At 43.7% G+C, this 22,187-nt stretch overlaps 1 protein-coding gene and 1 non-coding gene across 2 annotated transcripts; both read right to left on the bottom strand.

Moving 5' to 3' along the window:
* Positions 1-897: 897 nt before the first annotated feature.
* LOC121445625 (cyclin-dependent kinases regulatory subunit 2) lies at positions 898-5,632 on the bottom strand. The gene is made up of 3 exons (XM_041647771.1): positions 5,468-5,632; positions 2,257-2,384; positions 898-1,227 (listed from the first exon to the last, which is right to left on the bottom strand). Exons 1-3 carry the CDS (start codon positions 5,524-5,526, stop codon positions 1,175-1,177), a joined length of 240 nt encoding a protein of 79 aa, XP_041503705.1. The 5' UTR covers positions 5,527-5,632; the 3' UTR covers positions 898-1,174.
* Positions 3,623-3,759, bottom strand: LOC121445628. The gene has a single exon (XR_005973973.1). It is a non-coding gene; the product is annotated as a small nucleolar RNA SNORA2/SNORA34 family (small nucleolar RNA).
* Positions 5,633-22,187: the final 16,555 nt, after the last annotated feature.

Raw genomic sequence — 22,187 nt, forward strand, 5'->3', positions numbered from 1 at the left:
CAGCCTCTAAGGTGTGGCTGAGCTCTGCTTATGTGGGCTGGGCGGGAGGCCTGGCTGAGTGCCCTAGCTAGACCCTCACGGCGGTGATGCAGGCTCATGGAGGGGGGGCCAGAAACGTTGGCAGTGTGGACTTTATAGGGCAAGATAGGGTGTCAAAGTGTGGTGGTGGAGCACTCCTTTAATCCCAGCCCCGGAAGGCAGAGGCAGGCTGATCTCCGAGTTTGAGGCCAACATGGTCTAAGAAGCAGTCCCGAGACAGCCAGAGCTGTTGTCCCACAGGGTTACCGTACAGCACACACCAAAGGCTGTGGCTCAGTGACTGTTAAGTCACCCTTGTTAATATAACCAAAAGTTTTATGTTACTGGTCATTTATACATTTCTCATGGCAACCCACTAATGTGTCTGTAATCTTGCCTGACAAAAAGACAACCCAAACACATAAATATGTATGGTGTTTCAATGCTTCTTAACCGTTTTCTCTGCCAGGCAGTGGTGGTGCACGCCTTTAATCCCAGCATTTGGGAGGCAGAGGCAGGCGGATCTCCATGAGTTCAAGGCCAGCCTGGTCTACAAGAGCTACAGGCTCCAAAGCTACAGAGACAGGGTTCTGTCTCGAAAAAACCAAATTTTTTCTGAAACCACTATTGTTTTGTAGTCAGTGTGGACACAACAAAGTAGTATTGTAGTATCAAGTAGGGGTTTTCTGTTCACTTGAAGAATCCAGACAATTGTCTGGGAAAAATAGAATACCAATAAAGCTGAAAATCTCCTTTGATGCTAGATTAAATATCGCCAGTAATCCCATCATTTGGAGCTTAATATTTCTTTTAAGTAAGTTTATTTCTTCCTGGGGTAAAATTATTGAAAAGTCAAGTCAAATTAATTTCAACAAGTGGTAAATGCAACATACAAACTTTATTTAACAAAGTAACAGATAAAGTAAAACAGGGGCTACTTATATTAAGAAAAAAACTACAAGAAAATTTATCTTTAACAACTTAAAATAACCTACTACTTGCAGTTGCATTTAACTGAGCTCTGTTGCTGTGAAGAATACAGCTCATGCGCAGGTATGGATGAGAGATTTGTACATTTTCAAGTATTCACTGAATACTACCCTTATATACACATATACATTTAATTTCAAGAAGATTAGGTGATCCCAGCTGCACTTCATTTTTGTTGTTCTTTTGGAAGAGGTCGTCTAAAGAGAAGAATATGCGGTTCTGTGGAAAGGAAATATTTATCATTAACTTGCATGCCAATAACCAGTCACTAATTAAAATGAATTATATTATTAATAAACACAGGCAAACTATCTTAAACTAGCATTGCTCCACTATTTTAATCTTTAGCCCACTCCGGGGAGAATGGTTTCTACCTGTAAAATGTCATTTCCAGCGAAGAGAAATGTTATCTCTTTGGGAAAAGGACATCTCATTCAAACTGACTACTGGATCTTGTGCTAATGTAATTAAGTACAAAGATCCAATCTCATCACAAACAAACCACCAGAAAGCAAGGAATGGTCGGGCAGTGGTAGTGCACGCCCTTAATCCCAGCACTTGGGAGGCAGAGAGGCTGGCCTGGTCTACAAGAGCTAGTTCCAGGTCAGGCCCCAAAACTACAGAGAGACCCTCTCTTGAAAAATAAAACAAAAACCCAAAAACAACAAAATCAAGGTGTGGTGCTATATATCCGCAATCCCTGCATTTAGCTTGGAAAGGCTGGAGAGTTCCAGTCCAAGCTTGAACTTATGTAGGAAACTGTAATCTCTAAAGATAATTAAACCAGGAGAGCCCACACACTTCCCATTTCAGTATGAGGAAGGTCAGGAATCTATAGTTAAGTCCTTCCACTGCTTTTGTCAGTCTAGTTTACTTCTTAATGCCTAGAAAACTTTTAGTAATACCATATACTGGAATAAGATGCTTTTATGTACGATACAGGGAGAATGTGTTTATATGTCTATCTTATTAAAATTTAATATTGTAGATAATTTCTTTAAAAGAGCTACAAATCCCATGTAATTGCATCAATTTCTGTATGTGCACAGAAGTTAAACACTTGTTTTATGCTGAATAAGTCACTTTTACAGGTAGACAAAACATTAACCAGGGAATAAGGAAGCAGTCATTCATAAAAATAGTTGAGCTTCTCAGTTACTTTTGGCTAACGGAGAATGTTTGAGTTTTTAAAGTTGACCCTCGCTCGACACTAGTTGTCTTTAGCTGGTACTTTAGAGCAAAGCTTACCTGGCTCATGGATCATGTAATGCACCCAACCGAGACTCTGTTGGACACCAAGTCTCCTCCACTCCTCTTCAGACATCAGGTGAGTTTTTGGTACTTGTTTGGAGAGTTCTCTAGGTAACATGACATGCCTGTTAAAAACAATTCAGCCAAAGATTAGTGCTGTGTTTCCTTCCATTATTACTTTATACCTTTTGAGATACTTAAAATTTAGGGTTTGTCCTCAAAACAAACTTATTTCTCTAAAGCAACTCTAGATATTTGGTATCAATCTTGGATATTCTCTACAATACTTCTGGCTTTTGAGGGGATTACGTTCAAGGCTAATAGTAAGCTGCACAGAAATGAAAGGCGTTTTATTCTTTAGGGCTAACAGCGTATTTGCTATTGAGTCATCTTCCAGGAATAGATTCACTCTCCTACAGCTTCTTTTAGGTCATGAAACAATTCTTGGTCTAAAAAATATAGGCAGAAAATACACAAGTACTGAAAAGTATACTCAAAGAGAAAGATCATACCAATGTAAAGAATATACCCACTCTCCTGTTTGCTATAGACTGATGGTAAAGATAGAGGCAAAGTTGCACAGGAATGAGTGAGGAAGGAGCCTAGGACCTGGATTAGTTGCCACCTCAACCTGGGATTACTAAACTTACTTACTAAAATTACTAAAGGAGAGAGAAGAATGTACAAACTAAGATTTAGTAAATGTGTTTGTGTTACTCAATACTAGATCTGCAGTAGATACAAATTCTTGTATATATTTCATAGTTTGCTTTATGCTTCAGAATTAAAAGCAAAAATTCTAACTGTAAATATTCATGACCGTGGAACTTCATATAGACCTTTAGTTTCCCAGTAAATTACTGAAGCATTTCCAGAACATTTGGTAGGCATGTAAGTCTTTAATACCAAACCATTATGAACACAGCAATTTTTCCTTATGTGGAAAACCCACAATCTTTTTTTTCTTGTTACTAGACTTAACATATAATTTAATGAACAATAAGTTAAATCTTTTTTTTTTTTTTTTTGATTTTTGAGATAGGGTTTCTCCGTAGCTTTTGGTTCCCGTCCTGGAACTCTGTAGACCAGACCAGCCTTGAACTAGCAGAGATCTGCCTGCCTCTGGGATTAAAGGCATGCCCCACCACCGCCCGGCAAAGTTAAATCTTAATCAGTAATGTAAAAGTATTATACTTGAAATGATTAAGACTTATCAGTCACCACATGAATTACCAGCTATTTCATGGGGGTGGAGAGTGGGTTTGCATTCTACTATTGAGCAGGTTGGCCTCCAAAAACCCCCCATCTTTTTCCTTAGGCTTCCAAGTACTCCAATTACAGAACTACATACAACATCTAGCCAGTTTGTTTCTTTCTAATGAATTGACCATTAGATTTCCAAATTTCTGAAATGGCCAACAGACCATAGAAAGACATTTCTTTAGGCTCCTGCTTGAAACCACCAGTTCCAGCAAACTGGTGGCCTTGATTCAGGGCCAAAACAAATACAACTTTAACAAATATACGTACAAACAAATCTGCACCTTTGCCTGAATAGAGCATTTAATTATCACAAAGCATCTCTTTCTAAAACCCTAAGAGCCTCATTCTACCCTTTCGTGTAGTAAATTTACACAAAGTTAGCAATTAGCAATTGCAGGGGGATTAGAGGTGTGAGTCTAGGGCAGCTGGTGTAGAGGACGGTGTCGAGTAGAAACTTGTTTTTGTCATGGATGATTACTAAGAACAAACAGTAGGCTGTACCTCCTTCCCTAATATCTGGGAGCTATCTCCCCCCCCCCCCAAGATGGTCTCTAAAGCCTCAGTTGTCCTGGAAATCGCTGTGTAGACAGATCTGGCTACATCTGCCTCCCAAGTCCTAAGAGTAAAGGTGTATACCACTATGCCCAGCATAGGAGTCTGTCTTTACAGAAATAAAATTGAGGATTTATTTTAAATCCAAGAGTGGGGAACGAAGCTCAGCTCAGGTGTGGCGACACACCCACAATCCAGCTACTGGGAAGGCTGAGGCAGAATGGCAAGCTTGAAAAGCCCCTTAATGAGGACCTGGTTTCTGAGCTCTCCATCCCATTTCTAATAGCAGTGGCTAGCAGACTAGCTCATTTATGCGGTAACAAATTACTTCAGACAAGCCTGCAGCTGCTTCCAAACACAACACAGACAACTGATTGCCTAAGTTTTAAAACTATCTCGCTCTGGCAATATGTTCTAAAGAAATGTACACAAGTTCATAAATATTTATGCTAAACACTTGGACTTATTTGCAAATTACTAGAAAGGCAGTACAATCATTTTCTGCTGATTGTTGGATATCCCCAAGCTGAATTCGGTGTTATTAAATTTTATAGTTAAAGAAAACCCCACAAGGTTTCCTAGTTAAAAACATTCAAGTTCAAGCATTACTAAATTATAAAACAGACTAGAGAAAGATTTCCGGCTGTCAAGATTTCTACACTACAGGCGTGAGGAGAATGTGGGGGTGGGGCGGGATCCACTCTCTAAAAAGGTGTCTTATTCCTCAAACAGCATGCAGGAGACTAACCGAAAAGGGCAGCAAACAGAAAACATGGTCACTGTTTGGCCAGGGGCGACACGACACAGGCTTTTCCATCTTGGGTAGCTAGACCGTGTCCCAGAATGCAATGCTCCAGTCCCAACCCCGGAGCCGGCGGCGGAAAGACCTTCGAAACCACACCCCAGGGCACGAACACAATAACGCTAACTGTAGCCATCCTGCTTTCCATAACCCATTTGCTTACTGCACTAACGCAGGCACTACTTCCTAGGGCACCTCAGGGTTCAAACCCTAAAAACCCCCTCAAAAGTCCCAAACCTGGCTAAAGTACACTAGCAGTTGAGCATAAGTGAAGGGAGGAAAAAAAAAACCCAATACCTCCCCAGGGCAACCTCGAGTTTTCTCAACCTAACCCGAAGCTCTTTGATAACGCCCCGAGCGTCACCCCAATAGACCCTAGTAAATTCCCAGCGGGGCACCTCCCGGGGCTTCCCCTCCGTCAGCTCCCGGTTGAGGCGCTGCCGAGACATCCGACTGCCCAGCTCCTGCGAACCCCGAAGAACGCGACACAAAGCGCTGCTTGCCCGGACGGACGAAGGCCTCTACGGGAGCCCAAGTACCGACCACCCGGTCTGACCTCCCAGCCGGCCCTCCTCCGCAGGCGCTGCTCACCGGTACTCGTAGTGCTCGTCGAAGTACTTGTCCGAATAGTAGATCTGCTTGTGGGCCATCCTGCCGGCGCGCGGAGAGGAGAAGGGGAGCAGGAAACGGGGCGCAAGGAGCTCCACGTCCGCCTACGGCCGGCGCAACGACTCGAATGAGGCCAACGACCGCAGGCCCAACGCTCTAGATTTGAATCCGACAGCCCGCCGCCGATTGGACGGAGTCACCGACCAATCACGCTCCACGCAGGCCGCGAGGACAGGCAGCCAATCAGAGGCCTGCTCGGGACTTACAGGGGCGGGAGTAGGATTTCACGGCGCTGTGGTGACGAGCCCGGGCGAGCTCTAGAGGTACGGAAAGAAGGGCGGAGCCGAGTCGTTAGGGCCCGCACGGCGCGTGCGCAGAGGTTTAGACAAGGCCGTTGGGCGGGGGGGAGAGGGGTGGGCGGTGAGGCTCCGCGGGTTTGGGGCTCGAGGCGGGGCTGGAGCTCCACCTGCGCGGTGGCCGGGGACTGCGGCTCCTGGGATCGCCGGGCCGTGAGGAAGGTGTCGCCGAAGAGTCCACCCTGCTCGCCCTGCCTCGCGCGCGGAAGTGAGCGGACACGCTCGCCCCCGCCTCGGCACACTCAGTCCCCGCCTCGGCGCTGCCCCAAGCAGGGAGAGCCCAGGTGTGGAGGGTTCTGGGCGGAAGGCGCCCTCCGCCGCCCCTCGTAGCGACGCTAATTACTGGCGGGTGCTAGCTTGTCCCAGTTTGAAAAGACGTGTTCATGTAAAAGAAAGTAACCTAGAGAAAACGAGCCAAGATGTACGGAGAGATTTATTTGACGAAGCAGGTTACGAATAAACCCATTTTCTGCAACGAGCACGTGTCGATTTTTCTGTTCAGTTTTATGCGAATTGTTGCAGCCCCACGCGGGGCTTCCCGAGCCCCCTGACCTCTCCGAGTTGCCGTGGTGGGGCTGCGGGTGAACAATCTTGTCCTTGGCAGCTGGGCGTGGTTGTCCACGCCTTTAATCCCTGCTATCTCCAAGGCCAACCCAACGTCTTTAACGGGTTCTAGGGCTACAAAGAGCGACCCTGTCCAAAAAAAAAAAAAAAACAAAAAAGTAGCCTTGTGATTGCAAATTGATTACGGTGTTGAAGGATGTTCAGGTGCCTTCATAGCCGTTGTAACTCAGTTTTCCTTACTTCACTTGGCCCCCACTTAAAAATACAAGGGCTTCTGACTTCTTACACTACTTAGAAGTTACTGTTGGGCCGGGTGGTGGAGTCTTTAGTCCCAACACTCGGGAGATAGAGGCAGGAGGATATCTGTGAGTTTAAAGCCAAAACAAAGTTACTGTTGGCAGTATAATAATAAAGGTGCTAATTGTTTCCCTACGCTATCACGTGGGATGACAGGCGGGATTAAAATTTCAACACGGGGGGGGGGGGGGAGGCGGGCGGTGGAGGCGCACGCCTTTAATCCCCAGCATTTGGGAGGCAGAGGCTGGCGGATCTCTGTGAGTTCAAGGCCAGCCTGGTCTACAAGAGCTAGTTTCCGGATAGACTCCAAAGCTACAAAGAAAACCCCAATAAATAAATAAATTTAAAACAGAAAAGAAAAAGATGAGGAGGATGTAAACATACACTTCGTTATAAGGCAAATATCCTTGAGGTCTGAGTGTCTTATTCTGAGAGGTCTTGATTACCACCTAAAGGTCCTAATTACTATCTGGAAGTAACCTGCTTTCCCAACTAGTCTCTGTTGACTGAATCCTTTAGGTTTCCTGCCCAGCATGTACTGCACATTTGCCTACTTATTTCCCTGTCTGCACTATTTACTCTCCATGCAACAAAAGTAGATAGCTTATTTATTGTATTCATTACCCATGTCTAGAGCATAACAGACATAACATAACATAGAGCCTAACATAAAACCTTGTGCATGGTGAATATGCAATGATGAACTATTAAAAAATAAAGTCGGGCGGCAGAGGCAGGTGGATCTCTTTGAGTTTGAGACCAGCCTGGTCTACAAAGTGAGTTCCAGGACAGTCAGTACTGTTACACAGAGAAACCCTGGCTCAAAAAAGAGAGAGGAAAAAAAAAAAAGAATACACTTTAAATAAACCGTCAGCATAGGAATATATTCCCAAGTAGGCATAATAATGTACCCTGATGATAAAGATGTGAACAAACTATTCAAGGCGATAAAGTCAATAGAATCTGGGAAAGAGAAGCTTTATAAGGGATGTATGTTGAAGGAAAGTAGCTAGGCATGGTGGCTCACCCTGTATTCCAGAGCTCAGGAGACTGAGGCAAAGCGATTGTTGAAAGTTCAAGTCTCCCTGGGTTACATAGTACAAGTCAGCCATGATTACTTAATGCGATTGTGTTCTCAAGAAACAAATGAAATATTTTTCAAATACAGAGTAGTGCGATCCACTTCTCTATACCATTGACTCAGGTTTAGCAATTAATATTTTACTAATGTTTCATCTGTCCCCTCCCTCCTAGTCCCCACTATCTCCCCCACCCACCCCTTTTGGAACTGAGTTTAACTAAGTAGTCTAGGTTGGCCTTGAACTCATGTTTTTTCCTGACCAGTTCTGGAATTAAAGTCAAGTACCACTGTGCCCCGCTTCAAGAAACACACACACACACACACACACACACACACACACCATTATCACTTAAGAGATTTGGAATGTTTAAGTACTATATGCTAAAAATCAGGAACAGCAAATATATTTTAACAATATCACCATACAATTTACCACATAAATACTATAAAACAAAAAGGAAATACCTTTTTTTTTTTTTTTTTTTTTTTGGTTTTTCGAGACAGGGTTTCTCTGTGGCTTTGGAGCCTGTCCTGGAACTTGCTCTGTAGACCAGGCTGGTCTCGAACTCATAGAGATCCGCCTGCCTCTGCCTCCCGAGTGCTGGGAAAGAAATATCTTAATAGGTGCAAAAAGTAATAAAACTCACATACTTATAATTTGGACAATAAGTCTGCAAGGCACTGATTAATACTATTCAGAAATTTGAAGAAGGGGGAAAACTTGTTAATTGCCAAGAGTATCCATAAAAATATTAACATAATTCTTATGGAGAAACAGAAGTATTCCCTTAATTGTTTTTATTAGTGTTGTTAGCAGCAGGAAGTGCAGCTGGACACTGTAGACGGTGTATTCTCAGTCCCTTTCAGAGCAATCGTGGTGGTGGCGGGGGAGGCTCTTTCTGTGTCCTTGAGATCCACCACAGTGACAAATTTCAGGAGGAGAACACGCACCTGAGGAGAGTCACATGTGGGTGTTGCCTTTACCCAGTGGAGTGGTCTAAAATAACACTTGACTTCTGAGGCCAGTCCTTAGAGGTATGCCAGCTTCTGTCTTTTTCCTCGTGGAGGGCTTTCGTCGGGAAGGCATACAGGGAACTAGTTTGACTGCCTTTGATAGGTACACAGCACAAACCAAGAGAGATGAAGCAGTGGCCCAAGTCTGTGAGAGCCTGAGTTCAAATCTCCACCCAGGAAAAAGCCAGGTGTGGCCGCGCAACAACTGTGGCCTAGCACTGTAGGAGGAAGGGAGGAGTGGAGACAGGAGGATTGCTGAGGCTTGCTTGCCTCCAGTCTAGTACCAGGTTCATAGAGAGACCTTGTCTCAAAGAAATAAGGTCAAGAATAATTGAGCTATACACTCAGCATTCTCCTTTGGTCCCCATGTAAACACTACCCCCCCCCAAACACACATACACACGCAGGCACACACACACACACACACACACACACATTTTTAAGGCTGGAAAGACGGCCCCCTGGGTTAAGTTGTGTGCCCCTAAGCCCCACAACCTGAGTTCAGACCAAAGAACCCAAATGGTGGGAGGAGATGACCAACTCCACAAAGGTGTTCTCTGCCCTTCCCTTAGGCCACAGCACATAGCCCCTTCCCATAGACAAATGTAAATGAATAAAAACCTTTAAAGCTCTGTGTGCACAGTCGCTGAGTTCTCTGACCTTCAGATCATCAGTGTGACAGCTGACTCGGTCCGTGGAGTTGACTGCTGTTGTTTAGTTTGTGGGTTGTTAGTTACACAAAGTGACAGAGTGACGGCTTTGTCATCTTTTCCTACCTGTGCCTCATGCCTGCTATTTGGCTTGCATTCACGTCGCCTATGCTTGTGAGACCCAGCCTCCTTAGCAAGACACAATTTTAAGATACATGGTAGGTTTAACTTGGATAAATTCATACCATTTAACTTCAAACGGACTTCCGTTTGCTTTTTTGTACTTCCCTCTTCTCTAACTCTGGCATAAGTCTACGCTGGCCTCATAAAATGAATTACACTGTTTTTCCTCCTTTTTTAGTATTTAGACCAACTTGCTTAGAATGTGATTTACTTTAGTTTTATGTTAATATGTAGTTCAATTTTTTTTTCTTTTTTGAATTTTTTTGAGACAGGATCTCTCTATGTAGCCGTTGCCTTCCTGGAACTTTGTGAATGAATCTCCTAAGTGTTTGAATTAAAGGTGTGCGCCGCCACACCCAGCTACATTGAGAGTCTCATCCCTATGAGAAAAAGCCAAAATAATAAACGCCAGCCAAATGGGGGCATGGCTTGCCAGGGTTATATACACAGATGCTAGTAATATAAATTAGTGAGTCTCTGTGGAAATCAATATGGTAGTTCCTCAAAAAACTAAAATTAGAACTGGTCTATGATGCAGTTGAATCCTGCTGGCTAGACACCTGATGGACTAATTTAGCACATGGCAGAAGCACCTCACATTCTGTGGCACCATTAGGTGTGGAATTAGACTAGGTGTCCAAAGTGTGTGTGTGTGTGTGTGTGTGTGTGTGTGTGTGTGTGTGTAATAAATTTTACTCACTATAAGCAATGAAACTATGTCATTTAGCAGGAAATGGATGGAACTCGAGACCACAATAATCAAAATGAGGCAGAGCCAGAAAGATGCAAGCCCATTATTTTCTCGAATCTAAATGTCTTTAAAAGATATGAACACACATGTGTATAATATGAAAGTAGAAGAGAAACTGCTTGGGAGGAAGAGGAGGACTTAGGGGCACAAGAAAAGTAATGAGGAATTGAAAGGAACAAATTATACTCTACACATTGTAAAAATATCAAAATGATACCATTATTTTGTATGCTAAATTAAAAAACAAAAATTATTTCTCAAAGGGTTATGGAGGCGCATGCTTGTAATCCCAGCACCCCAGAAGCTGATGAAGGAAGTAGGTAGGCAATGAATATCCATCAAGGGGACTAAAGATATCCCAAAATAATTTGGCTCTGGATCAGCAACACTACAGCCCTGTACAATCACAAAATTCTAATCAGTTAGCCCAGTTAGCCTTGTAGAATCTTCAATGAAGGCATCATTTTTTTCTGTCTCAGGGTTTGAGTAAGTTAGTGTGTGTGTGTGTGTGTGTGTGTGTGTGTGTGTGTGTGTGTGTATGGGGGGAAATCTGGAGACTGAACCTAGGGCCTGGTACATGCTACCCAGGCCCACTATCACTAAGCTGAGTTCCTCGTCCTGATACTGTTAGGTAGGTAGGGGGCATAGTTTTTGTACACTACTCACCCCCAACCATGGTTTCATAACTCAGGGTTTTCTGAAACTCACCTCATTGACCTAAACAGGTGTGTCTGGAAAAGTTTGTCATCATGACCTTCACTTTGTTCTGGGGTCTCCGAAGGAGGCAGAGGCCAATGCCAAAACTAACAAAGCTTATCCTTCTCATTCTGGTCAGTTGGAAGTCAGATGCCAGGAACTGTGGGTGCAAAGCAGAAATCATCCATCAAATTATAACTCTTTGGCTCATATGACCATTAGGGTACCATACCTTCCAGTGGCAGCCCAGAACAGAGGCAATGGAGGGAGGAAACTGCTTCTTTCCTGCTTGTCTTCACTCTCATTGCCTTGTTCGTCAGTCCTGTTGCTGAGACATTCCTTTGCTGATACTAGAACCTACTTGTTCAGGATCTCAACGTATGCTGAAGACCGGCAGCTCTCTAGGGATTCCTCAGGACTCTAGAGCCAGGTCAGCGCTCTGAGACGTGCAGTCTTGTGGACTGAGCGCCTACTGGCTCCTTGGCCTTTCCATCATTAGACAGCCATTGTTGGACTACGCAGACCACAGCCTGTAAGCCACTCTGAGGAATCCCATCTACACGAAAGTAAATTAAAAGTTGTAATGGTTTGGGGCAAAATGACTTGGTGTTTAAGAGCTCTTGCAGAGGATCCAGGCTTGATTTCTAGTACCCACGTGGTGGTTCACAGCCATTCATAGCTCCAGTTTTAGAGGATCTTTCTGCTGCTCTTTCTACAGGCAGCAAACATGTGTGAGCGTGTGTGTGCACGCGCACACACACACACACACACACACACACACTTCAGGTAAAACCCACATAAAATAAACAGAATACAATTTTTTATTTTTCAAGACAGGGTTTCTCTGCCTGTCCTGGAACTAGTTCTGTAGACCAGGCTGGCCTCGAACTCACAGAGATCCGCCTGCCTCTGCCTCCTGAGTGCTGCGATTAAAGGCGTGCGCCACCACTGCCCTAGATTACAATGTTTAAGTGATGCCAGTTAAGAATTTAAAAATAAAATATGACTCTCAGCTTCCCTTCCCTCACTCCCCCTCAGCTACTACTTTGATACTTCCTGGGTCCCAGGATGGAATCCCCCATACAGCCCTTCAGCAAATGCCCAAGGAGTTTTGGAGGACACTGTGACAGGCAACTGGAATGACTGGGAATGCCATCTGTGCTTAAGACCCATGTCCATCAGTGAGTGGGCACACACATGGGGGTGCATCTGACACACAACTTCTGAGTGCTATCTTCGGGCCTTGGATCCAGGATTGCTATGCTTTTCTATGACTCCCACCCCCATCCTTTTTTGGTACAGTCTTCCCAGTTTTGCTAGCCTGGAACCTGGGATCTTCTTGCCTCCTCAGTCTCCCAGGTGCAGGATCATAGACACACATCACCGTACCTAGCTTATTTTATTATTTCTGTATGTGTGTTGTGTTCAGAACTTCCCTTCTGTGTGGCAACTTCTAAGTGTAACCACGGTTTTTTAGTGGCAAAACCCAGGCTTTGGTAACCCAGAAAAACTGCTTGGTAAACCATCCCAACATGCCAATGATGGGCAAGCTTTGCTAATCAATTATCCTTAAGAGGTGGGGCTAAGTTAAGGTGTGGCTCTCTGGAACCCAGAGAAAAATGGGCGGGGCGCACTGCCCAGGGAATCACTCTCTCTGTGATTCCCGTGGGGCTTGGACTTCTCATTCCTGTTCTGTAACTTTGCCCCTTATATTAAATAGAAAATATAATTGTTTTATCCTTCAGCTAGCCTGGTTACTTCCCGAACCGAGCTAATTTCTACATGTCAATCATAGAGAAGTGTAATGTTGAAAATTCAAAGACTCTGATGTGTCCTGGGTCAAGGAATAGATAAAAGGTTTCAAAGATTCCAGGTTCATCTTTGGAGTATATGAACTTGAGGTTTGCCGGGTGGTGGTGGCACACGCCTTTAATCCCAGCACTCGGGAGGCAGAGGCAGGTGGATCTCTATGAGTTTGAGACCAGCCTGGTCTACAAGAGCTAGTTCCAGGATAGGCTCCAAAAAACCACAGAGAAACCCTGTCTCGAAAAACCAAGAAAAAAAAAAAAAGAACTTGAGTTTTAAGCAGAGAAGGAATTGGAGCAGGAGGCACACACAACTAAGCTGTCCTGGCCAATGACTGCAGATCTTTAGTAAGAGTGGAACCAGACGTTATAAACAACTGTGAGCCCCAAGATACTCTCATTTTAGTGTGCCCCAAGAGGTCCCCCTGATGGGAAGGCATGGCGGCAGGAACTGGAGGCAGATGGTCAGGCTGCATCCACTGTCAGGATGCAGAGCGATGTAAATGCTGGTGCTTGGCCGACCTCTCTTTCCGGTCACCCACAGTTAGGGTGGGGCTTCCCACCTCAATTAACCTAGATCTTAGTTCATGGACACACCCAGAGTTTTGTCTCCATAGTGATTTTAAATCCCATCAAGTTGACAAGTCTACCCATTACAGACATCACTTAGTTTCTGGAGGGATGCTTCACCTCCCTGCTTGCAGAGGTCAGCAGGTGATGCAAAGTAGAGAAGACAGGTACAGAATAAAGACAGGCTTTTGCTCTGCTTGTGGCTACCGTGGAGTCTCCAATAAGGGCCCAGTGTTTTCCAGCTAAGCAGTCCTAAGTTCCTGTTACATGAGGTGTTGAAGGGAGCAGGCAAAAGCACCATGGCCCAAGAACTGCCATTTTAACTTCAGACTCCATTTTTCCTGTAGAGTGTGAAATAAAGCTCAGACTCCCAAACCCAAGGGGAGCTGGGAACTTTCCAATGGCTGACCGGCCTCCTCCCTAAACCCTCAGAGCACTCATTGTGTGTTTTTAGTTCTCTAGAAATGCGGCTGCTGCTCCTAACCACAGAAAGAACAAACTCATCTGACTGCTTGGACTAAACGGCCTGCACTGTATGTCGGTTACCAGTGCTGGAACACACAAGGACAGTCCCTAATCTTTGATTTCTGATGGGTGAAATTGTAACCATAGCTTGGCAACAAATGTCTGTGAATTTTGTGCTTATAAACTCTACTCTAATCCCAGCACTCGGGAGGCAGAGGCAGGCAGATCTCTGTGAGTTCGAGACCAGCCTGGTCTACAGAGCTAGTTCCAGGACAGGCTTCAAAGCCGCAGAGAAACCCTGTCTCGAAAAACCAAAAATAAATAAATAAATAAATAAATAAATAAATAAATAAACCCTACTCTAGGGTCCAAGGAAATGCTGAAGGACGACCCCAGGCTCAAATAGTATGTAACAGCAAAGAGTGTTTATTTATTTATTTATTTATTTATTTTTGTTTTTTTTGAGACAGGGTTTCTCTGTAGTTTTGGAGCCTGTTCTGAAACTAGCTCTTGTAGACCAGGCTGGCCTCAAACTCACAGCAATCCGCCTACCTCTGCCTCCTGAGTGCTAGGATTCAAGGCGTGTGCCACCACCACCGGCTAGGAGGCAAAGAGTATTTGTTATACCAGTGTGCATGTGGGGTTGTTCACCTGCACAAAATGGCCGTGACCCCGAGAGAAGCATGCAGGGAGGCTCCTTTTAAGCATAATTAGGGGTGTTTCAGTGGCAGTTAAGTCATCTAGATTGCAAATGGTGAAGCCAGCAGCATTTTGCTCACTCAGGTGTATTTCTAATTGACTGAGGTTTAGTCTTATCATTTTTGGGGCACATCTGCACAACCTTGGACGTGGCTAAGAAGGGGACTGTTGGGTTTGTCCTTGAGAGGCTGACTTAGGCCCTCTGTGTTTGTTCTCTCCCTCCACCCTGGATGTAAAGGCCTTGTAGATAAATGACCCTGTGCCGGAAAAGACTCCTGTGTGTCCTTCTCAGAGAATTGAAACTTAAATTCAGTTGTAGCAAGTGGGAGCATTTAACCCCTTCATCTATTTCTGCCCCTGCTTCGGGCTGTCAGGAGAAAAAAAGGCTCCCGTGTCCTGCAGCCCCGATCCAACAGTGACACATTTAGGTGGTGGTTTATTAAAATCTTTGGAACCCATAAGTGTTGTCTCTGTCCTTCCTCCTGGTGCACAGAAGAGTGGCTGTTACAGTGTCTCTGTCACCTGATGTCTTCTCACAGTTTCCTTAAGACTCACTGTCCTAGGATTTCTACTGCTGAATGGAAACACCATGGCCAAACAGCAAGCAAGATGGGGAGGAAAGGGTTAACTTGGCTTACACTTCCACAACACTGTTCATCATTGAAGGAGTCAGAACAGGAGCTCAAACATGGCCATAGCTGCCCTTCTGTGTGCTGTCAGATGGGTAGCATCCGTGTGCGGGGAGCTACCCCCAGGGATCATAACTCCAGCATGAGCCTGGCCAGTGCTGTGGCAAATTAGATGTCAGGGGCACAATAAACCCTGGAGGCAAAAGGAAGGGAGACACGCCCATCCGAATCAGTGCTGACAGATGTTGTCAGGGCTCTCCTCCCAACAGAGCTCCAGGAGGAGAACCCCACGATCAACTGAATGTTTAAAAAGAAAAACAAAGGTGCCTGGGTGAATATAGAGTCATTTTAAAGACATAAACAGCTGAGGTAGCCCATCCGTCTTAGGTGGTTCTGATGGATATGGTGGTCTGAATAGGAATGCCCCCCCCCTCGCCCCATAGACTCATGTGTTTGAATGCTTGGTCCATAGGGAGTGACACTATGAGGAGGTGTGGCTTTGTTGGAGGAAGTGTGCCACTGTTGGGCAGGCTTTGAGGTCTCAGAGCTCAAGCCAATTCTTTCCTTGCTGCCTGGGGATCAAGATGCAGCACTTTCAGCTGCCTCCTCAGCACCATGTCTGCCCGCATGCCACCTTGTTTTCTTTTTTTTTTTTTTTTTTTTTTTGGTTTTTTTCAAGACAGGGTTTCTCTGTAGCTTTGGAGCCTGTCCTGGAACTCCCTTTGTAGACCAGGCTGGCCTCGAACTCACAGAGATCCACCTGCCTCTGCCTCCCGAGTGCTGGGATTAAAGGCGTGCGCCACCACCGCCCGGCTGCCACCTTGTTTTCTGCCTTGACAATGATGGACTAAACCTCTGAAACGCTGTCATCCCCAATGAAATGTTTTCCTTCATAAGAGTGGCCGTGGTCATGGTGTCTCTTCACAGCAACAAAACCCTAAGTAAGACAATGAATAGTATAGAAGGTGAAAATATCTTCAAATAAGACTGATTTGAATGGAATTTCTCAGACTGAAAACCATGATGGCCAGATTTTCAGACCTAGGCTCATTCCTTATATGAAAAGAAAATGAATCAAGGGAGGAAGAAAGGCAGCAAAATTGATTGTCATCACTGTCCTTGGCCTCAGGATCTTTGTCAAGCAGGTCAGAAATGGTTGGTGCCAGAAGCAAAGACCTGTATTTTGAGACCTGCATTTTGCCATCTTAAGTTCACAGGTTAAGTAAGATATCCACCTTTGCAGGGCAAGTTCGGGACCTAGGAAATTAACCTGGTATCTTATCTCCAAGTGAGACCTGCAGGTCCCAGGCCTTAGAAGCAATTAGCATTTCCTTTGTTAGTTAACAGTCTCAGACCTCAGTATTCCTTAGCAGCTAGGGACATCTCCAGACCTAACACTGCAGTTAGATCAATGACGTCCAGCAGACGTGACTTTCCAGTATCCTGCCTTTCCCCTGCCCTTGTTCTATAAAACGCTCCTGAAAAAAATAAAGTTCGCAGCTTGATCAGAAAGCCTGACTTGCTGTCATTTCTCATGTCTCTTGCCCCTCCATTCCTCTTCCTCCTGCAGGTTTATCAGGGACCCTCTGTTCATGTTGCGCTGGTCGGGACAGGTTGGCTGGCCTCCAACACATCTTCAGCAACACTTAGAGAACACAAGAGCTCCTCGCTGGAGGGTGATTTCCAATAACTTGTGGTTGCATTTGACTTCACTAAATAGGGATTTAAAATATATCTTTTAAAATGTTGAATCCCTTGCATTCTCATTCTGATAAATGCAGGCTAGTGACTACTTACGTAGTCTCTCTTTCTAATTTGGAAATTTTTGGTCCAGAGAATGATCTTCAATAGCCAAATTTCTGGTTTTGAATCAGTGAGTTTATTAAGTATATAGCAAGTATATAAAATAATAAACAGCAAGTGATAGACAGACAGACAGACAGACAGGTAGATAAATCATCATCAACTCAGGCATTCAAAATGACCCACAGAAACCACCTGGGGCCCTTAAGGCAGCTGACTGGAGTTCCCAACAGAATACCAGAGCAGAGTGATCTTTAGGGAAAGGCTTCCAAGTAAAAGAACAAATAGCAGCTGGTAAGGATAACATCGTCAGAACATCTAGTCAACACTGCGTGACACTGGGTGAGGGGGCTGAGGCCATTTCTTGGAATTCCCAATTGAGCTTTTACTCCGTGGTTGAACTTCCAGTTTCTATTCTGCCATAGGCACTTTTGGAATAATCCTTTTGTACACTGTGAAGGTTTGTCACTCAGATTGGTTTAATAAACGCTGATTGGCCGGTAGCCAGGCAGAAATTATAGGCAGGACAACCAAACTAGGAGGATGATGGGGAGAAAGAGGGCAGGGTCAGGGAGATGCCAGAGGTCAGGGAGGTGCCAGCTAGATGCCAAGGAAGCCAGACTAGTAGAAAATAAGGTAACAAGCCATGGGATTTTATTATATTCAAAATTTATAATCACTTAGAGTTATTGATATTACTTTTTAAAGTTTTAAACCATTTTAAATTTAAATATATTCTAATTATTCTTCCTATCCCCTAAGACCTCCCAGATCCTCTTTTCCTCCCTACCCACCCAACTTTAAGTTCATTCTCAGAAAACAAAAACCCAATACAACAATCAAACCCCCCAAACCAAGAAAACAAACTAAAACCACACCCAACAAGGAAGAGGAAAGCAACAACGGCAAACAAACAACCAAACTGTAATCAAATAAAAACACACACATAAAATCTTGAGTCCATTAAATGTTGGTCAACTACTCCTGAGCGTGAGGGCTGTCCTGGAGTGGATTATATATCCACTATCCTCTGATGGAGAAAACTGATTATCCCTCTCCCAACAGGTATAAGTGACAGTTCAGTTGTTAGCCTGTATCCTAGTGGCCAGGTTTTCATTCATTCATTCATTCATTTTTGAAAATTATAAAAGCATAAAAAGACCTTAAAACAACCTTTATTCATATGATAGAGGTCCTTAAAGAGGAAATGAATAAATATCTTAAAGAAATCTATGAAAACACAAACAGTGGAAGGAAATAAATAAAACCATTCAAGACCTGAAAGTGGAAATATAATCAATAAAGAAAATCCAAACTGAGGGAAATCTGGGAAGAAAAATATAGGAACTCGAATAGGACCACAGAGGCAAGCTTTACCAACAGAATACAAGAGATAGAAGAGAAAATTTTAGGTATCGAAGAAATGATAAAAAAAAAATTCCTTAGCAAAGAAAAAATGTTAACTCTAAAAACTCCTGGCACAAAACAATCAGGAAATCTAGGATACTATAAAAAGACCAAGTCTAAGAATAATTGGGATATAGGGATACAGGAAGAAGAAGAAACACAGGTTAAAGGTACAGAAAACACTTTGAACAAAATCATACAAGAAGCTGGGTGGTGGTGGTGCATGCCTTTGATCCTAGCACTCAGGAGGCAGAGGCAGGCAGAGCTCTATAGTTCAAGACCAGCCTGGTCTACAGAGCAAGTTCCAAGGCAGCCAGGAATACAAAGATAAGCACTGTCTCAAAAAACATACAAATTATAGAAGAAACTTTTTCTAACCTAAAGAAGGAGATGCCTATCAAAATATAAGAAGCATGCAGAAGACCAAATAGACTGGACCAGAAAAGAAAGTCCTGTTGGCAAATAATAATCAAAACACTAAACATATAGAACAAAGAAAGAATATTAAAAGCTGCAAGTGAAAAAGAACAAGTATTATATAAAAGCAAATCTATTAAAATTGTACCTGATTTCTCAATGGAGGCCCTAAAAGCCAGAAGGACCTGGACAGATATCCTACAGACTCTGAGACCATAAATTCCAGCCCAGACTACTTAACAATACCCAGTAAAACTTTCAATAACCATAGATGGAGAAAATAAGACATTCCATAATTAAACCAAATTTAAACAGTATCTATAAAAATCCAGCCCTATAGAAGGTACTAGAAGATAAATGCCAACCTAAAGAGGTTAACTACATCCAAGAAAATACAGGGAATAAATAATTCCACACTATCAAAGTAAAAAAAAGGGGGATGCATACCCACCCACCACCAACAAAAAATAACAGGAATAAAAATCATTGGTCATTGGTATTATTCAATATCAAAAGTCTCAATTTACAAATATAGTGATACAGACTAACAGAATGGATGTGGGAACAGAATCCTTCCTTCTGCTGCATCCATCAAACCTTAATGGATGCTAAACATCAAGGATAGACATCACCTCAGGTTAAAATGTTGAAAAAAAAATCCCAAACAAATGGACCTAAGAAATAAGCTGGTGGAGGGCTGGAGAGATGGCTCAGAGGTTAAGAGCATTGCCTGCTCTTCCAAAGGTCCTGAGTTCAATTCCCAGCAACCACATGGTGGCTCACAACCATCTGTAATGAGGTCTGGTGCCCTCTTCTGGCCTGCACCACAGACAGAATATTGTATACATAATAAATAAATAAATAAATAAATATTTAAAAAAAAAAGAAATAAGCTGGTGTAGCCATTTTAATATCTGCCCAAATAGACTTTAAACCAAAACTAATCAGAAAAGACAGCAAAGGAAAGAAAAAAATCATCAAGAAGACATTGTAATTACTAACATCTATACCCCAAATACAAGGGCACCAATGTTTATAAAATAAACACTTCTACAGCTTAAACCACACAGTGACCCTCACACAGTGGTAGTGGGAAACGTCAATACCCCACTCTTGCCAAAAGACAGGCCATCCAGGCAAAAACTAGGCAGCAAAATGCTGGATAACTGACTTTATAAACCAAATAGACCCAACATTTGCAGAGCTAGCTTCTCGATGAGCCCAGATAGCACGTGGCAAACCAGCAATACGCTTAGCCAGTCTTACTGCAGTGACTTGTGAATGGTTTTTCTCCAACTCAAGGAGAAATAAAAATGCTAAAAAAAATTCTTTTGAAAATAGAGCAAGAAAAGTTCAATTTTATTTTTTTTAATTAGGAAGATGTAAAAGAAACAAACTTATTTTTAGGAATTCAAGTGACTTCACGTAGGAAGTTTCTAACCCTACCATCAATGAATCATGAGTGTGGTATTTGTAACACATTATTTCTGTAATGACATTTAGAATTGAAACATTACTGGTGAAGCAGTACAATCTTTCTTTCTTTAAAAATGTATTTAGATAATGATGGGGACACCCACACAGTGGGGAGGGGTCCCTCCTGGACGGGTTGGGGGGTTAGGCACAAGCCACACCCAAACACCTGTTTTCATGGGGAGATCCTTTATTTAGCAGGGAAGAAAAGTTAAAGTGGCTGCTTTCTGACTCGGGCAGAAAAACAGCAGCTACTGACCTCACAGGTGTAATTTTTAAGAGGAGGAAAAGGGGAGGATTGCGTTAGAATGGACTAGGATGTAGTGGTAAAGGAGATAGGGATGGAGGGGACAGGAGCAAAGGAAAAGGGAAGTGGCATTTGTCTGGGAGGGACCAAGGACTGTTTTTGGATAGAGGGGAGACAGATGTGGTACGTGGGCAAATGGCTGTTAATAGAAGTGAAATGGGAAACCCCGTGTTAGGATGAGGGGTTTAGTAATTGGGGATGCTACCATGGGAATGGTTTCTGATGGCTGAACTTCAATGCTTCTACAGCTGGACCCTGGTAGTCAGCCCCAGGAGGAGGAAGTGGCTGAATGATGAAACAGACCTTGGTGGCTAGCTTCAGGAATGTAATCTAACGGTTTTTAGCCAGGCAGAGGGGAAGCGGGGAGAAGGGCAAGGCCTGCCAGTATCATGTTTGCCAAGCTCAAGCTGGCCAGAGTCCCTTCAGATAAGGTCTCTCTGTGTAGCTCTGCTGGCCTTGAACTCACAGAGATCCATCTGCCTCTTGAGTGCTGGAATTAAAGGCATAATCCTTCCTTTTAAACAATGTGTTGCAAATACCAATGTATGCGCTATGATAGGTCTATTCTGTGAGTTCTCATTATTTTTTCTTCAGAAAGACAAAGGACAGCCGGGCAGTGGTGGCGCACACCTTTAATCCCAGCACTCAGGAGGCAGAGGCAGGAGGATCTCTGTGAGTTGGAGACCAGCCTGGTCTACAAGAGCTAGTTCCAGGACAGGCTCCAAAGCCACAGAGAAACCCTGTCTTGAAAAACCAAAAACCAAAAAAAAAAAAAAAAAAAAAGAAAGACAAAAACAATTTTTAAGTTTTAATTACCCGCTTCACAATTATCCCATAACGTAATTCTAGATAATGTATAAAAGTTAATGGCAATTTGACCAACTGCCTTGATTTAAGTCCTGTTGAGGGTGAGGCCTAGTAGGAGAAATTTGAGTTTAAGGGGTTGAATTAGTTACTTGTTTGTTTTGTTTTTCAAGACAGGGTTTCTCTGTGTAGCCCTGGCTGTCCTGGAACTCGCTGTGTAGACCAGGCTGACCTGGAACTCACAGAGATCCACCTGCCTCTGCCTCTCAAGTGCTGGGATTAAAGGCGTGCACCACCACCACCCAGTTAGTTAATTTTCTTTTGGCTGTGACCAGATACCAGACATGAAGCAACTTGAGGGAGGAAGGAAAGATTATTTTTTTGGAGAGAAGGATCATGATCCTTAGTTCAGTTTTTTCTTCCTTCTTTTATTCCATCTATGGCTCCAGCCTTGGGTCCCACACGGGGTAGTGTGGGCCTTTCCCCACAGTTAGTACTCTCTGAAGCCCCCTTCACAGGCCCATTGAGAGCCGTGGTTTCAGTTTCCTAGGTGACTCTAAGTCCAGTCACATGGACAGTGAGGATCACCCCTCTGTGTAATTGGAGTCTGTGCTTTCATTTCCCAGCCACCTGGACCAAATAATCACACAAAAACTATATTAATTACAACACTGTCTGGCCAACGGCTCAGGCATATTCCTAGTTAGCTTGTACATCTTAAATTAATCCAT

Source organism: Microtus oregoni, unplaced genomic scaffold, assembly GCF_018167655.1.
Source record: "Microtus oregoni isolate MIOR12 unplaced genomic scaffold, Mior012 000231F_ref0000181, whole genome shotgun sequence".
NCBI classification, from domain to species: Eukaryota; Metazoa; Chordata; class Mammalia; order Rodentia; family Cricetidae; genus Microtus; species Microtus oregoni.

Excerpts from the sequence above, each read along its gene's own strand:
- LOC121445625 (XM_041647771.1), bottom strand. The coding sequence starts at position 5,526 with ATGGCCCACAAGCAGATCTACTATTCGGACAAGTACTTCGACGAGCAC. Across the intron at positions 2,385-5,467 it reads GACGAGCACTACGAGTACCG|GCATGTCATGTTACCTAGAG; the intron begins GTGAGCAGCGCC and ends TGTTTTTAACAG. Across the intron at positions 1,228-2,256 it reads TTACATGATCCATGAGCCAG|AACCGCATATTCTTCTCTTT; the intron begins GTAAGCTTTGCT and ends TCCTTTCCACAG.